Source organism: Euleptes europaea, chromosome 10 (assembly GCF_029931775.1).
Source record: "Euleptes europaea isolate rEulEur1 chromosome 10, rEulEur1.hap1, whole genome shotgun sequence".
In the NCBI taxonomy this organism is placed as follows: Eukaryota; Metazoa; Chordata; class Lepidosauria; order Squamata; family Sphaerodactylidae; genus Euleptes; species Euleptes europaea.
This window is the reverse complement of record NC_079321.1, coordinates 51,205,734-51,223,505: the sequence shown is the minus strand read 5'-3', so window position 1 is coordinate 51,223,505 and position 17,772 is coordinate 51,205,734. Positions and strand designations below refer to the sequence as shown.

The 17,772-nt window shown below is 42.9% G+C and overlaps 1 protein-coding gene across 1 annotated transcript in view; it reads right to left on the bottom strand.

Annotated features, from left to right (window-relative positions):
- Positions 1 to 1,018: 1,018 nt before the first annotated feature.
- DOP1A (DOP1 leucine zipper like protein A) overlaps positions 1,019 to 17,772 on the bottom strand; it is a 68,432-nt gene continuing 51,678 nt past the window's right edge. Inside the window, exons 26-38 of the mRNA XM_056856083.1 lie at positions 17,515 to 17,619; positions 15,828 to 15,894; positions 13,179 to 13,323; positions 11,608 to 11,687; positions 10,515 to 10,624; positions 9,493 to 9,642; positions 7,828 to 7,889; positions 6,728 to 6,880; positions 4,678 to 4,814; positions 4,297 to 4,352; positions 3,067 to 3,231; positions 2,115 to 2,244; positions 1,019 to 1,610 (exon numbers count right to left, since the gene is read on the bottom strand). Coding sequence (XP_056712061.1) covers positions 1,305 to 1,610; positions 2,115 to 2,244; positions 3,067 to 3,231; positions 4,297 to 4,352; positions 4,678 to 4,814; positions 6,728 to 6,880; positions 7,828 to 7,889; positions 9,493 to 9,642; positions 10,515 to 10,624; positions 11,608 to 11,687; positions 13,179 to 13,323; positions 15,828 to 15,894; positions 17,515 to 17,619 — 1,666 coding nt within the window. The 3' untranslated portion in view covers positions 1,019 to 1,304. The remainder of the gene's footprint in view (positions 1,611 to 2,114; positions 2,245 to 3,066; positions 3,232 to 4,296; positions 4,353 to 4,677; positions 4,815 to 6,727; positions 6,881 to 7,827; positions 7,890 to 9,492; positions 9,643 to 10,514; positions 10,625 to 11,607; positions 11,688 to 13,178; positions 13,324 to 15,827; positions 15,895 to 17,514; positions 17,620 to 17,772) is intronic.

Below are 17,772 nucleotides of genomic sequence, written 5' to 3'. Positions count from 1 at the left end.
CTTCTGCTCTTTTCTGTACAAAGCTTCCATTTGAGCTTACCTGCATAGCCAGCTTTTTCACTTGTTCGTGCCCACCTGGCTTTTTCCTCCTCCTCCCTTTTCACCAGCAGAAAAACAAGTTGAATCCAACCCTAGTGTTCTTGTTTTGTAGAACGTGAAACTTACCAAAATCTGTGACTGCTGAGTTATAATATCACGCCGATGTGGTGCTTACAATATTATTTAACGTATCTATCTGGAGAGTTTGTAGGCAAAAATATAACTTCACTTCTATATTCTGCAGTTCTATGATTTTAATTTTAAAAATCATTGTTACTAGGGAACAAGAGCAGCATATTTGGGCTTGGTCTCCAGTACATTTTTAGAAGAAGAGCTGGTTTTTATATGCTGACTTTCTCTACCTTTTAAGGAGAATCAAACCGGCTTACAATCTCCTCCCCACAAGCTGAGAGAGCACTAAGAGTTGTGACTAGCCCAAGTTCACCCAGCAGACTTCATGTGTAGGAGTGGGGAAACCAACCTGGTTTACCAGATTAGAGTCTGCTGCCTTTAACCACTACCTGTACACTTCCATGCCCTAAAGGGGGGCCTGGTAGCACATACTCCCCCATCAAGCTCTCCTCTGCTGTTCAGCAGAACGCATGAATGCTCTGGAGCATGCACAGCTTGTACTGAAGAGAGAAAGAAGGCTGTAGGATTTATGAAGTCCATTTAAGCCTAGGTTCTCTAATGGTCCTATATACCACTGCTTGTGCACAGTAGAAGTGGAGGGGAAAGGGGTTATTTAGTCCCTTTGGAGTCTTACAGGCACTGCTATAGTTGCAGCATGCCCAATAAGGTCATGGTTTACTGATCTGGGTGGCAAGAGGAGTGAGTGGTAGGGCCTTGGGGCATAATACAAAATAGGATGGGTCTAAGCTTTTCCATCATAAAGGACATTAATGAACACAACTTGCTACTCTGTTTAAGAAAAGTGGTTGTCTACAAAATGTAACAAAGAAGCCTTGACACAGCTTCAAAAAAAGTGTGCAACTTGTATTGTCGATTTTCTGAACGACAGAACTCAAGATGACAAAAACAAAACGTACCATAAATATTAGGCACCATAATCAATATGAGCCAATGATATTTGAACTTGATTCAGGCCACATTCAGAACTTATTTACAGATATTTAAATTAAATACATCCTGAAGTTTACATTACATACAAAGTATGAAAAAAAGAAACTATACACTCTGGAAGGATGGAGTGGTTTCAGCTGAAAATACCTTACATTTAAGATGAACATTTTGCCTTTGACGCCTTACGTCTTTATAACACCTTCCAGAAAGTCCTTCTCTACCATCTCTTCGATTTTTTGTCTCACTTTACTAGAGAGTGTCTTTTGGTTCTCCATTTTGATGTCCTTGTTGGGGAACGAGGTTGGGTGAAACATGGGGCTCCCCAAATGTCCAGCCCTCCTGCTGGTGACTTTGCTGTTAAAAACTTGGCTCAGGACATTGAAGAAAGGCAGAAGCTGCTCAATGCTGCGGATGGCACAGGTGGTGAGGAGTAAGTGGCCAGGGTCCCAATGGAGCGTTTTCCCTGAGCTGTCCTCTTCTGGATTCTTCTGCGATAAGCACAAGGAAAAAACGCATTACAAGACCCAGCAGTTCTACATTTGGCCATCTAAGAAGCACAAGGGTTGAGTTTTAGCATACTTCCTCCAGTTGCCATAAGCTTAGAAATCAATGAGACAGCAGGGTACAAATTCTAACCATCCAGAAGCATAATGTGACAATGAAAACTTAATGGGATTAAACTTAATCCTATAAATCTGTTCTCGTAATCAGAACTTGCAGCAGGCTTTTCTCCTGGTCGTTCCAGTGGGTGTTGACCTTTGTACGGAAACCACTACAAGCGGGCAACAGTAGAATTCCACAATGTTATGGAATAAAAAAGGGATTGAACAGCTATCATTGAACCAGCAAGTCATTTTAATGAAAATTACAGCCCCAGGAAACAACGGTGCCCATTCACACATGCATTTCCCCCTGCTAGATCAGGGGCAAAGTATATCATTGATGTCAACGTACTGACTGCAATTCCACAGAGATAGAAATGTATGCAGTACCTTTGCTCTTTTTCGCAGCAACTTTGCTAATCGTACCACATATGGTTTAAATTCCCTTTGGTGGGTGCCTTGCCTTCGAACCTCCAACCCTGAGTCATCTGAAGCTTCTGGAATAAATGCCCAACGATACCTGTTAAAAGAAAAAAAAAGAGGGCAAATTCACCATGCCTGAAACCTCTTCCCATCCTCTGCAGCTGGCTTTGGCAGAAACATCCGTTTCAAATAGCCCAGGGGTATTTATATACAACTGGATGGGTGTTTTGGAGAAATCTAAATATGCATGGTCTCTATCTTGCAGATAATAAAATGATCAATAATTAATCTGAAACAACCAAAACCTAGGAAAGCTTGTGGCATGATAAACTAAGTGTCTGTACAGAAGCACCACTGGGGACAACTTGGCACTCTCTCCTGTCTTAATCCACCTGTTACCTCTGTGTTATAAGAGCCCCGTGGCGCAGAGTGGCCAGCTGCAGTACTGCAGTCCAAGCTCTGCTCACGACCTGAGTTCGATCCCGAAGTCGGTTTCAGGTAGCCGGCTCAGGTTGACTCAGCCTCCCATCCTTCCGGGTCGGTAAAATGAGTACCCAGCTTGCTGGGGGTAAAGGGGAGATGACTGGGGAAGGCACCAGCAAACCACCCCGTAAACACAGTCCGCCCAGAAAACATTGGGATGTACCGTCACCCCATGGGTCAGGAATGACCCGGTGCTTGCACAGGGGACCTTTATCTTTACTATGCAACAACCACATTTGGGCCAGGGCGTGTTAAAGATGGTTCCCTCCCCCATGGGGGTGGGGGGCTGTGCCTCCCTGTTGCTAGAACACCAAGAAGGAGAGAGCACCCATAAAGACCCCCCCCAAAGAACAGCATCACAGTAGAATATGGCAGCTTTCTTACAGTGAAGGATAACTACAACACATTTGAATTTTAGCTAGAACAAATTACTTACATCTGAAACTGAGGAAGATTTTCAGAGGGCAATGCCAGGGCTAAATCCAGAAATTTACACGCTGATAAATAAAGGTTTAACCACCTCTGGCTGTTATAAGATGTCGAGAATCCATTGCCTCCCGTGTACGTAGTTTCCAGACCAGCCACAGATGGGCCTGAAGTTCTACAAGTAGAATTTGCAGGTTATTCTTAAATAATGGATCGTTTTATTTCAGTGATTTAACAGTCAGATCTACACTTCATAAATCAATGCAGAACTGCTTGGGGAAGTTTCCCTTTACTCGAAAACTAATGATGCACAATGAAGGGGAGGGGCTATAGCTCAGTGGTAGAGCATCTGCTTGGCATGCAGAAGGTCCCAGGTTCAATCCCCAGCATCACCAGTTAAAGGGACTAGGCAAGTAGGTGATGCGAAAGACCTCTGCCTGAGACCCTGGAGAGCAGCTGCCGGTCTGAGTAGACAATACTGACTTTGATGGAACAAGGGTCTGGTTCAGTATAAGGCAGCTTCATGTGTTCATGTGAAGTATTTTACACTATCCTCCTAAGCACTCTGCACAAATCTTTACGTTAGCAAAGCTTTAGTTAGCAACTCTAGACTCTGTTTGGATAGTTTTGCTTGAATAGTACTGACAAATTATAGTTCACCCTGTTCGGCATACTCCTTCCTCTCAGACTCACATTTCAGTACATCCCAATTGTCTATACTTGTCTTAGAATTCATGGTACTTGGGGAAGTGGGCAGGGATCCCATTTGATGCAGGGCATGGCCATGATGCTAAGGACATACCCATGCAGCCTTGCAGCTGTGCTAAGCTACGATCAGCACATAAAATGCATTAGCCGGCCAATAGTGGTTGTGGGGAGAGGGGCATTTAAAAATGAGTGATGGTTAACGGCAACTCACAAGCCAGCTTGCTCAGCCTTAAGACCCTAAAATACAATGAAGCAGTTGAGATATAAAACCCTGCCACTCAAAATCAAACAAAACTGCTGCTCTTCTTCCTTGGAGTTTTGGATCATAGAAGAGGCAGGATGAGAGAGATCTCTCCTCTCTCCTACTTTCTGAAGTGCAGATGCCTGGGTGTCCGGTGGAGGATCCAGAGGAGTGCAGAGAAGCAAGACTGACAGCTATAGAGGTAAATGGTCCCTGAGAAGAGGAATCTGTAGCTCAAGCCAGAAAGATACTGGAGAAATGGATGAACAAGCAAATGGAAATTGTCTTTACCTGGAGATATCTTCATCAGCTGTAAGTTCCTGTTCCATCAGTAAAAATACCTGAACCTGAAGGTCAAAGCATGGTATTTTAAAAGCATTTTTCATAAATGGGCCTAATTTTCAACCCTCCCTTTGTTCCCGGGGGCAAAGGGAATACAGCTAAAGCCAGCCTATCGAGAATACGCCTGGCAGAGAAATATAAGCCAACTCTTGCATCGACTGCTACTTTCTCAGAGTAGGAAAGAAGAGCTGGTTTTGTCTCACAAACGTCTCTGGGCACTCTCTTTTGCCTGGATGTGGATACCTGGTGTGGATCCTGATGAGCCTCTAGGCTAGCCCCCGTTCCTACCCCTATAAGCGTCCCAAATCATGAATGTAGATTACCACTCACCAATTCTGTGATCATGGTGGGCCAAAGGGAGGTAAGATGCTGTGGAGACATTCTTAAAAGCAAGACTCTGAAAAACAGGAACACCTGGGAGTGAAGGGTGGGCACCTGTGGCAAGCGGAGGCTTTCTACCAGCCTTTCTGAAACAGAAAGTCAAGAAGGATCTCTCAGTCCAAAGCACTGCTTATGAGTGTAGCCTCTCCGTCACAGCATTCGTTTAACGAAGAAGATACCCAAGGTCACCAGTAAGACAGATGTTAATGTAAGTATCCGTGCATAGTTTTCCCCCTCTTTCCTTGATGTAGATAAGTCTTTGTAAAACTGCCTAACAAGTCCTAATTTAGAGAATTACATGTAAAACGTCAGAACAATAAGAGGCCAGAAGTTGATGGATCCTTGATTTTTAAGTGTGAAGTTGCACAGCAAACCCGGGGCAGACACCATTTACCCCCTCAGGGTATTAAAAGAATTCTACTCTCAGTGACAGTTTCACAAAATAAAGAAAGCCCAATAGCTTGCAAAGAACTAGCTGAATCTGCCTGGTGCAGTGGGCCAGAAGTGGAAAACTTGCCATTCTGTGCACCTCCCCAGTTTTCCTCCGATGTTTAAATTGGTGCAGGGAAAGGAGCCAAATCTCCTAACTGTTGAAATCCACAGGACAGGTCTGAGTTAAAGGAAACTTTGTAATAAGAAAAGCACTCCTTACCATTACTGTGTCTTGATGGTTGCCCTTGTTAACAATGCTAATTAACCCTCTCTGCTATATGTCAAACATGCCATGCCCACAGCCCAGACAAAATCAGGCGAGGGAAAGATGGTGGCTAGTTTTTTTTGTCAAGTGGCAGTCATTAATCTCCCAAACAGCACAGTCCCAGAGGCCCTTGCAAGCTGCAGGGGGATGGCTTTTAAGGGGTACTTCCACTGGAAGCAGAATACTGAAAAGACTGAGTATGCACAAGCCACTTCGGCTTATATTTTTTTCGAAACTGTCCTTTATAAAGTCTAGAATCTTTTTATGCTGTGAATGACCTCCATAGAAAGTGATTGTTCCTCATTTTCTTTTTCTCCCATTTTTATATATTTTATTCATTTTTGAAAGGGGTACAGGAAAGGAAAAAAGGGGGGAAACAGATGGGGAAAAGTTTTGCAATTCGTTTTGCGTCTGTACCCTTCAAAACCCGTCTGCATGTCTTCTTGGGTTGTTAATATTATTGTGAGCGTTATTGTTCTTTTGGCATCTCAGGAGGGTGAGGGGGGAGGTAGGGCCTGGGGGGTAGGGGGATGACGTTTTAATTAAATAAAACTTGCCAGCCATTTTTAGTCTCAGCCGTCACAATGGGTCTTTCCAGCTGGCTCACTTGCACGAGTAACATATTATATTGAGTCCCTGACTTTGATGTCATGGGTTATGATGTAATAGATACAATCTACTGTTTTAGGACAACGGGGAAATTTTGGGTTTTTCATTCCATTGGTTTCATTCCATTTTCATTGGTTAAGGGGAAGCTGGCTAAAGTTGACTCCATCCAAGATGGAGGTCAAGTTGCTGGGAAAGACTGAGATGCTAGCTGGAGTGTCACTTCTGAGACTCGATGGTGACCAGCCGACAGCTGGAGACTCTGTAAAAAGCCTCGGGGTGTAGTTGGACTCGGCACTATCGTTGGATAGAGAAGTGGTAGAGCCATTGGCATTTTTTCACCTACGCCAGGATTGCCAACTGGCTCCCTATTTATCTGGGTCAGACCTTGCCACACAGATCCATGCAATGGTCACCTCCAGATTGGACTGCTGCAATTTGCTTTATGTAAGGCTACTCTGGACAATGTTTCAGAAACTGCAAGTGGTGTAGAATACAGCTGCCAGGCTGCTGACTGGAACATCGTGGTCAGCTCATAGTACCCCAATTTCGCAGCAGGTGCCCTGGTGATGTCATTGTTCTCCTGGACATATATGGACAGACACACATCATAATTCATCTCTAATGGGCTAATACATCATTCTGTGACATGCACTGCAATGTTTCCTCTGTTGGAATGATAAAGTCCTTATTTACCTTGTATATCTGGCAGATACTTCTGGTATTGGTCCACTTCACTGCTAAAAATGGCAAAGGCCAGCCTCTTGAGGAGCATGGCTCGCTGTTCCAACTCCACATCTCGATTTGCAAACAGGTTGAGTGAGCTGCTCTGAGCTACAGCCACACGGGCTAAAAAGAGGAATTATGTAATAATGAACTTTTTTTTTAGCGAAGAGTGGTTTCTTGATGAAGAGTATTGTTTAGGCTCATTGATTCAAGTTGATCCTACTACTCCGATCACCTAGGTACAAGCTTTCCTCCGCTGCAAAGAATCTTCCTCTTGAGGAAGAGGCCTTTCCTTTGGAGAAAGACTTCTCACATCAGAGGAAGACTCAGTGCTTAGCTGAGCAGAGTGGGAGGATCAAGCCCACAGTTACCAAAAAGCATTTAGTCAGTGGCTTGGTTCTATTGTCGCTGGACAGTGGGGAGAGGGGAGTGGACATGTTCATGGAGGAGAGGGGTATTCATGGCTACTAGTCAAAATGAATACTAGTCATGATGCATACCTATTATCTCCAGGATCAGAGGAGCATGCCTATTATATTAGTTGAGTAACTTATAATAACTTTGTGCATTTCTCAGTTATTCTGGGAAAACCCCTATTTCTGTCAGTGGGATGGTCATGGTACGTATACTGACAATCAAATATTTTTGGTCTGCTGTACTTGAGGATGGAGTACTGCCTCCTAACTTCCTGCTGATTTAATTATTTCTAATACAGTTCTTTTAAAAAGATCATCAATAAATTTGGTTACTCCGCCTCCAGTAAGACATTTAAAAAACCAAACAAAACAGACCTTTAAAAATGGAACGAAAATTAATATGTCACATTTTCAGTCCAAGTCCTTCCACAATCTGCAACATGGTTTGATCAAGCCTAGGTTCCCTTCCCCTCCCCTCTTCCTTGTCCCAGCTGTGGAACAAACGGACATTGCAACAATTCCCAGCAGAGTCGAACTATTCTAAAAGTGAAATCCCCAACTTTACTGCTAAGTAGCTGAAACAATTGGAATCATTTTTTTTAAATGCATGTAACATTTTAAAATTTTGCATACAAAGTAAAAGTCTGCACTCACTCATCAAATCCCTAAATGTGGTTTTGTCATGTGTCATCAAATTATCCATAATTGCTCTCCAACTAAAAGGGAACAAAACAAAACACACCATTGTCATAAGAAAAGCGCGGCATTTGTGCTATCATTTAAGCTAAATTATTTTCCATGAGTATCACGACTGGCTGCCCTCTCCAGAGCCCCAGCCGTGTTGTAACGTAACCGAGTCAGGCCAAATATCTCAAACCACCTTTTAAATGAAAAGGTTTATTAAGAAATTTAAAAAACAAAGTAATTAAAATGCGAGTGCAGTAATCTTAAAGGCACACTGGCAAAGAAAATAAAGTCTTGCTGATTTTACTTACAACTCTACTACATAGCTGAAGTTCCTTATTATTAAGCTAAGCTGGTTCAGGCCTTAGTTTCTTGCATTGCTGCATTGCTGTAGCTGAGCAGAGTAACGTGCTAATGCAGTTCAGGTGCTGACGATAGTTAGCATAGAATAAACATGGCTAAACCTATGGCAATCTGGACCCTAGTCAGATGACCCATGACTTCCAATCAGAAACAGTGGTTCAAAGAAACCTCTAGATGGTTCAGCTGGACTGGGTCCTAGGAGTGAAGAGTGAGATCATTCCCCCTTCCCAACTTCCCACAGATGAAACTAGCTCCCAATTAGGCTGGTATGCTGGCTCGGCCTTGAACGAGTCTTATCTGCCTGGTAACAGGCTGCAGGTGCATCTTGTTATCCATGGTCTCTGCTAGGCCTCTACAATTACAGAGCAACAGTTTCTTAAGCGTTCAAAATGGAGAATAGCGATGCTAAGCAAAAGCTAACACAAAATGGCTTTTCCTGTCTTCACAATGAGCCAAGTCATCTTTAGATTACAGCCTGAACTAACAACAGAGAGAGCCGGAGCTGCAAATGGCAGCCGCTAATCTGACACCTCCTGGAGATTGTGCCTTTTCTTGTGCCAGAAAAAGCAACAGCAGCATGGACGTTACCACGCTTTTGAACCCAGCTGCTCCAGTGACCGCAGACTGAAGAAGCTGGGGGTGGAGCCTGGCAGAGCAAGGAAGGGAAAAATTAGCTCAGCTCAGTCCCAGACATTTGTCCTTTTTGAGCCACCTTGATTTTGGTGGGTTAGATCCCATCTAAATTCCATGCATGGAGGTGTGACTTTCCTACCTCCCCCCTTCCACTGCAGCCTGAAATGCTCCCCCACCCAATGCTGCTCCTAGGGGATGAGGGACCTCCAGGAGCAGCCTGAGAGGGGAGTTGAAAGTCTGCCATGGCAGGGGGGAAACTGCTTTCTCTTCTTGCTGTGTGTGAATGAATTCCACTGGACCCAATCTAGAATCCTGCAACCACATCATCCAAGCTACCAATCACTACCTAGAAGACATGTGCATGCAGGGGGAGGAAGGTTTAATGCGCTAAACAAGTTTGGATAAGGAGATTAGGTGGCTGGCTACGAGGAGACGGGTGCATGAAGGGCAAAGGCTTTGGAGTGGTGGCTGAATCTAGAACAGAGGTGATGTTGCAGCCAGATGGTGGGATGAATCAGTGGCAGCATCATGATGTTGAGATGGTGCAAGTTACTGGATTTTTAGATGAGGTGGCATAGGGAAAACAGTCATCTTACTTGCTGGGTACAAAGAGCAAAGAAAAGTTACAAGAAACCTTACTGATTAACACAGGAAGCATCCATTTGAAAGAAGCTGGAGTCCATAAAAAGGTCAAACGCTTCCTTTTTCCACGCTCTCCTCGTGTACTGATAGCCACTCAGACTGCTCAAGAGCTGAACGCAGGCTCGGTAACTGGGCGCATTATGGGCACTGAGAAGCAGAAGCAAAGCAAAAATGAAATTTACAATTCTTGCCCAAAACAGAAGAAAAGACACCAAGGTCAAATCAACTCCAAACTGTTCTGGCCACATGTGGAACACAGAATGGACACTGAGCTTTTCCACACACACCCATTGACTTCTGCCTGAAGTGAAAACCATCTGCCTTTCTTTGTGTGTATGCAATAGCACTGTTCCCTCACAAACAGGATTCTTTGGACCCAGACATCGACTCATAGAACACTTCTGATGGCTGAGGTCTTAGGGGATGCATTTCGACTCTACTTTGTATGACATGTGCCACATTCATTCAAACCCCTCACTATAAAGGTATGTGAGGCACAGCATGGGATTAACATTTCTTTTTACGAGGAAGATTATGCTAGCTGCTGTATGAGAAAGTACACCTTACTCCAATCAACCAACAAGTAAACAGCAGAGGATGTGTTTTTTCACCCTCTTAAAAACTATTTCAAAGTACTGAATGCTATTACAATGCTGTACAGTAAAAATATTCATTTACTTTATTTTTACCCTGCCTTTCTCCCCAGTGGAGACCCAAAGCGGCTTATGTTATTCTCCTCCATTATATCCTCACAACATCCCTGTGAGGTCAGTTAGGCAGAAAGTGTGTGGCTGGCCCAAGGGCATCCAAGCAAGCTTCCACGGCAGAGCAAGGATTTGAATCCAGGTCTCCCAGATCCTAGTCGAAAACTCTACCCACAAATAACTTCAGAAGCAACATGATATTAGATCTTCCTGGTTATAAATGGAAATAAAATTTCTTGGTTGCTTTGCAAACTGATCGAGCAATCTATTTTAAGTGCGTTAAACTCTACACCAAGTCTGAAATATAGGGGGTACCTGTGATTACGAAGGTAAGGCACAACATAGTGCATTATATTTACAAGGAGCGGAATAACTCTTTCCTTTTCATCACTGTAGAAAACCATATCCAAAAGATGTGCCAAAACCTGAAAGAGAACAAAAAAACACCCTACACAAATTAAAGAGGTAACAGCCTAGGAGTGTTATTTAAAGGATTTTTAAATATTTTAAAGGCTCTTATTAAAAAGTATGATTGCCCAGATCTTACCTATGCTGACTGTTGAATAACGTTTAATTTCTAACCAACTGACTTTGGTTAGAAATTATCTACCTCTTACCTAAAACAGGAGGACTGTTTTAATTTCACAAGGTCTAGGTATATGACAGATGACGAGGAGGATTCCACATTTTCCTGACAATGGTAGTCAACCACAGCTGTGTGTCTACCGAATGCATGGCATTAGCTCTGATCTCCAGTGAAGCTGCTTTCAACATTTCTGTTCCACTAACCATTTAGCCTTCCCACCAATTAGCTAGTAGGAAGCTCTACCATTAGCAGAACAGAAACGTGGGATCCTTCCCTAAATCTTTATTTGTCGTTCAAGACTGACCCCACAAAAATGTGAAAAGCTTATAACTGAAATCCCAGAGCAGAGTATATGCATTGTCCTTCAAATGTAATGAGTGCTTTTGAAGAAAAATGAACTATATCAATCTCCATCAATAGTATTATTTCATGCAAGACAAAGGAAATAAAGCATATAAAAACCCGCCCCCACAAAACACTTAGCTTCCACATTTCCATCTCATGTCTTTTTAGAGGCATGCTCTCTATCTGTTTGAAGGGCTAATGTTACAAACCCACCTCTCTTCTCAGAGCATGTAAAATCAAGCAATACCAAGAAGAGAAAAGGCGAAGACCACCAAGCAAAGTATAAACTTCAGCAATGAATGTATGACTACATAGGTTAGAGATGGCTCCGCAGCATGAGGTATCTCTGGTCCTCAATACTCATTTGCTACCAAAATACTAAAGTAAAAAAGGTATCTTTCATTTTTCTGTCCTCTGTATCCTTACATATTATAATATAGAAAATTGTGTTTGAAAGCTGCTTAAAGGAAAGTTTACCTCAGAAAGCAATGTTAGGGCATGAACACTATACACTGAAGGAGTTATACTTGAAGTTTCCATAGCCGGAGACAACATATCTAAATAAAAATGAAATTAAAAAAAAATGAAGAGGAAAAATCTATCCCAAACTTGCATACTTTGTGACAACATCTGTTACATCATATTTTAGAAACTGCATATTTCAAAAAATTGCAATATATCAAATGTCAGGACTGGAATGTATTCTCAAGATCAAATTCTATCAGTTATACAGATATCTGCCATGTTTAGTCAACAGAAATTTGCCTAATCTATCCCATCCATTCCACTTTTCATGTTCTTTCTCCAAACAGCTTAGAGTGGTATTAGGGTTGCCAACCTCCAGGTACTAGCTGGAGATCTCCTGCTAATACAACTGATCTCCAGCCAATAGAGATCAGTTCACCTGGAGAAAATGGCCACTTTGGCAATTGGACTCTATGGCACTGAAGCCACTCCCCTCCCCAAACCACGCCCTCCTCAGGCTTCACCCCTAAAACCTCCTGCTGGTGGCAAAGAGGGTCCTGGCAACCCGAAGTGGTATACATAGTTCTCTCCTCCAGCTGATCCTCACAGCAACCCTGTGAAGTGGGTTAGGCTAAGTGTGTGAATGACTAGCATAGTGTCACCCAGAGAGATTTGCGGCACAGGGGAGATTTGAACCTGGGCTTCCCCAACCCATGACACTGCTTATAGTTACCCCCCAGAGTGTTAAACTGAAGTAAAAAAACAACAACTGTAAGATGTAGAATGATTTTACCGGCAACGTATTCTTATGGCTCAATTAAAACATAAGCAGAACCTTTATTGTGTTATCCACTGCCATAGCAGTCACACACACAAAAACATGTACAATATAAAAACTGTACATCATCACTGCTGGCCAAGCAGGTTCCATAAACTGCAAGAAATCAAATCTGCTCAAATTTACATAAATATAGATTACCTTTGTAATTGTTATAAAACCAACTAGGGATCTTAATGAAACATATTTTGTACATGGTGGCTCTGGACCCAACACTGCGTATGTGGAACAGCCATTTCAGAATTTTAAATCCTGCTAATTTGCTGCTTGATGAGGAAGGAGAACCAGCTTTTTAGAGCATCCTCAGGTATGGTTTATGCACAGAACAGCAGGCAAGAACAGCTGATAGTTTCTTACGTTGCAGATATTTAAAAAAAACCCCAGTAAATAACACACACACCAGGGAGAAAGGTTCTAGTCTTCTCCCTCCTGTACTAAATTCTATATGCAGCGAGTATTCAAAAGTGTCATTTTTCACCTGGCGACCGAAGAGGCACATTCCTATCTACGACCTTATTCTGCTTGTTGGATCATACCTCAGTGAAATTTAGCACCAGATACTGAATCAAGGAGGGAAACCCAGCATGCAGGACCCATTTGACAGATCATCCAACTAGAGAGCTGCACTCAAAAGTACATTACTTTAGTTGGATTGTGGAAGTGAAGTTAAATAAGCGGATTCCTACTACATAGCAAAAATCAACAAACATAATTTGTAATGCTGGATGGAAGGGGGGGGAGTCACCTTCAACATCGGACTCCAAGTTGTTTCCGTCAACCATTATCTTGGGGGAAGGCTTAACCTCTAAATTTCGCCTTAGCCATGTTGTCTGTTCCAAGGATGAGCCAGCGATTGCCCCAATGGCATCCACTATCTTATGGGTTACATCCTGAGGGTGGGAAAACACCAGAAACCATGGAAAGAGTCTTGCATATAAGAGAAAAATAACTGCTTCTTCTTCTTGAAATAGCTGCTGGAAAAAGTTCTACAGGGATAATGAATAATGTCAACAAGGGCAATGAATGGACTGCTGCAAAGGGCTCCACTGGAGGTATTTAGAAACCTTACCGATGGATACAATAAAGCTATTGCTGAAAAGACCTGAATCCTAACTAGGTTTTCTGCTGGTGGTAGACACTTTTGTTAACAGAAAAGGGTGCATGTTATTATTCTTTTTACAATCCCCAATTCCTACTTTGCCCTCCATGCTTCTCCCAATGGGACACAATTTTAGGAGACACAGCCGATTGCCAGGGTGGTGGTGGCTGGAAAGTTCACCCGCACAAATACCCCGCCACTTGTGCTAAACAGGATCCATGCCATAAACACCAAAGGGTGCAAAGATGAAAAGTATCGGAGGCCACCTGGACTCAACGGTCATTCTAATACACTTGAAGGATTTGTCTTCAAAATGAAGATAAAGCTGGGTTAGGAAGTGATTGCCTTCTTATTTTTTTGGTTAGTAAAATGGAGGTTGGCCTGGAAGCTGGTTGTACAAAGGGGCACACATAGCCACACAGTTTGTCTTCCTTTCCCCCCAACCTCTTAGTAGAAGAGAAGATAACAGACAGAGACATACAAGTTCATCTGAGTAAGACATTAAGTCCCAATGTAATGGATTTACAGGGAGAATGGGAGAGAGGCCCTCTCGCTGCAAGGGACAGCCACACCTGTTGTGTTCCTGAAGCAGTGCAAGCAGGGAGCAATGGATAGGAGGTGGTGGGGAGGGGAAGAGGGTGAAAGAAAGGGGCCTGTACTTTCAGTAATAGGAAAGTTCAAAAAAAATCTTGTCTATTCTCTTTCCCAGAAGTGTTGTTTGAATCCCTTGAAATGATCAAGTTACTTTCAAAAGCCCATGTGGCCATGGATTACCACACCGACGAGCAATGTAATCACATGCCTGCCACTGAGATAATCCTGGTAAAAAAGAAATACAGGAGTAGCTCAGCATAGTGCATTGTGACAGCTGACCAACAAATGAACCAGGAACGTGGGTCACACGTGACACAAACCCCAAAAGATATGAAAACTTTTAAATCTATGTATTTTAAATGAAGTGGTCAACACATTTCAAAGCACTTAAAATGAATTTAATTTTCTTTGGACACACAAGTTTCACAGGAAGCACTATGGTGCTTGCAACATACACAGCCGAACAGTGTGTGGTAAGTAGGCTAAGAGTGAACAAATTGAAACTGAACCCTGAAATGACAGAGGTAATGCTGGTTGGAAAGGTGGAGATCTGACCCTTGCTGACTCAGTTAAGAGCCTTGGGGTTATACTGGACCCAAGATTATTGCTGGAGAAGCAAGTTAATGCAGCTGCAAAAAAAGGCTTTCTTCCAACTCAGCCTAGCCTGAATGATGCCCCTTTACCTTGATACGGCTGACCTGGCCACCTGGATCCATGCCACAACAAGATAGAGACTAGACTAATGTAACGTACATTGGCCTGACAAAATTAACTGGGAAACTCCAGTTGGTGCAGATTCAGCTATTCTCGGAAGCTAGATGGAGCTTGCAAATTACTCCCATCCCGTAGGCCCTTCACTGGCTGCCCATTGGCCGGGCTCAATGTAAGGTATTGGCTACCACATACAAAGCCCTTCATGGCCTTGGACCCTCATGTCCGTGAGACTGCCTCTCTCCCTATGCTCCACCATGACAGCTTTGCTCATGGGAGCAGGGTCTTCTGCAGGTGCTAACCTGCAAACTGGCAAAAGCAACAACTGCCTGTACCCGTGCCTTCTCCACTGTGGAGAATGTCTTCCCTCGACTGGTTCAATTCAAGGTGTAGAGCACAGCCACTACTTCTTATGATGTTCAATGGGAAAAAAGTTTTCAGCCTTTGCATTCAAGGTAAAAAAAAAAGGAGGTAAAACTGACAACCCTATTGCCAGGTTTACTCACTTCCCTCCACAAAACAGGAGCAAGAATGGTGAAGAAACTCTGGTGAGAGATGGGGTGAGGAAGTGAGAGTCTAGTTAAAGGGAGAGTCTGTTTTCCCCTCCTTGGAACAGCAGCAAGAGAGGGAGGGACGGGTGAACATTTCCCTCCTGCATAACTAGCTATCTTTCCTGGAATACTGCCTAACTTACAGTGAACCAGACTAGTGCTTGGATAGCATTACCCCTCCTCCCAATTTCTCTTAACAAACCACAGATTCTGTGTGTAAGAGATTCCACAACAGAAACAATATTATTGTCAAAGGCTTTCATGGTCAGAGTTCATTGGTTCTTGTGGGTTATCCGGGCTGTGTAACCACGGTTACACAGCCCGGATAACCCACAAGAACCAAGAAACAATATTGCTGGACAAAACAAGACAATGAGGTTACCACTTTTAATGTTTAAAAGACAGCATGACAGAAGGAACTGAGGATACAATCTCTTACCTGAAGATCTCTTTGGTCCTTCTTATTATCCAAAGTGGGGTTTTTCATGATAAATTCATTTAAAACACTAAAAAAAGGGGAAACTTTTATATAAAATGTTGCATACGTTAGGGAGAGCAAGGCAAAAAAGGAAAGCAACAGCAAAGATTTAAAAGAGGCATGTGAATATGCCTAAGAGCTATAGTATGCACGCCAGAATTTGTCTGATTCTCTGTTTTGATAGAAGCTTCCCAAGTTCTATAGGAGGCTACTCTATAGGGTTAGTCTAACTTTGAGAATGGTTTTGGGGACATCTCTCCAAAACTCCAACGTATATGCAGAAGGTCCATATTTGTTTTTTGGATCCCCTCACCCCCAAGTACTTAATGTTTCAAGAACTGATGATACTTAAATGAAACGAGAAAAATTAACTTGAAATCAATTTGAAATACCTTTCCTTTTATCCCTTAGAAGCTCCTTGACCCATTGATCTTGAGCAGCATATATCTAGTGTTTGAGGGATATAAGGACTGAAACAAATCTTGCCACTGACAATGTAGCCTTGGGATCCCTATCACTTAGTAAAAAAGGCATTATGTCAGACACAGAGGCATTAGATTTGTATGTTAAAAGGGGAGAGATATAATGTGATCGAAGTAAAAGCAGCATTCCAAAAGGGCATGAGCTAGTGAATCGATAGAGCCAGAAGAGCAAGGACAGGTCCTGTCTGGATATGGTATATTCAAAATTCTGCCCTGCATAACCATTCAATCTAGCTAGACAGAAGGCTATAGAAAGATGAGGAGTTGTCAAATAATATGTATAAGCAGGCAAACCATGTGGTGGTGGTATTCCGAAGAACTGGGATGAACAAATGCGGCGAGCACGAAAAGTAGTGTTGTATAATCAACTCTTTAATGAGCTTTTTAATTTTGGTGAAAGCTTCAGTTTTCAATTTGAAATACCATGGCTCATGTTTAAAAAATGTTCAGACTGCTCCCAAAACATACTATTTGTTGGGGAAAGGAATCAGCCAGCTAAGGTACCACCTCAAGTACTCATATTTAATATTAAAATGCAGAAAGGCCATGAACCAGCCCAAGGAAGCACGTTTATATCCTAGATTTCAATGGGAGAGGTTTAAGACATCTGTAATTTCAGTTTCTGAGAAAAGATTATTAAGGAAAATCAAACAGTTTTAAGTGTGAAGTGGTACAACCAGAAATCAAAATTTCTTCCAGTATCACACACACTAACACGTGAAGCTTCCTTATACTGAATCAGATCCTTGGTCCATCAAAGTCAGTATTGTCTACTCAGACCGGCAGCGGCTCTCCAGTGTCTCAGGCAGGGCTCTCCAGCATTTCAGGCAGGGGTCTTTCACATCACCTACCTGCCTAGTTCCTTTAACTGGAGATGCCGGGGATTGAACCTGGGACCTTCTGCATGCCAAGCAGATGCTCTACCACTGAGCCATGGCCCCTCCCTTCTCATCATGAATATTTGAAGACTGACTGGGTCACATCCTACGAATTCATTCCATGAGGAGCACAGCCTTCCTCCAGTACAAGGAGGGACAGGGGCCCTCCATTGGCAGCAGGATCCACCGCTTGTGGAATGAATTAACAGGATCTATCACACAATTTCCCATATAATGTCTGGTTGTGATTTCAAGGAATACGGGGCTCAAACAGAATAGTTCACCTACCCGAGTATTAGAAACTGCCCTGGAGCTGGAAGGCTGAGTTGAATGGAATCCTTCAGAAGAAGCAGAAGCGAGGCCCAACTATCTACTATGTTGGACACGGGGATCCTGCAAGGAAAGAGAGGGTCATAAAAGAAAATCTCACATCACAAAAGCCTGTTATAGTACTTTTTCATCTTGCAGTCTGCTGTCAAACAAATGGTATCATGCCGGATTAGAAAATCTGTGTTTCATCACTTAATGTCCCAACATGTGGTAAAG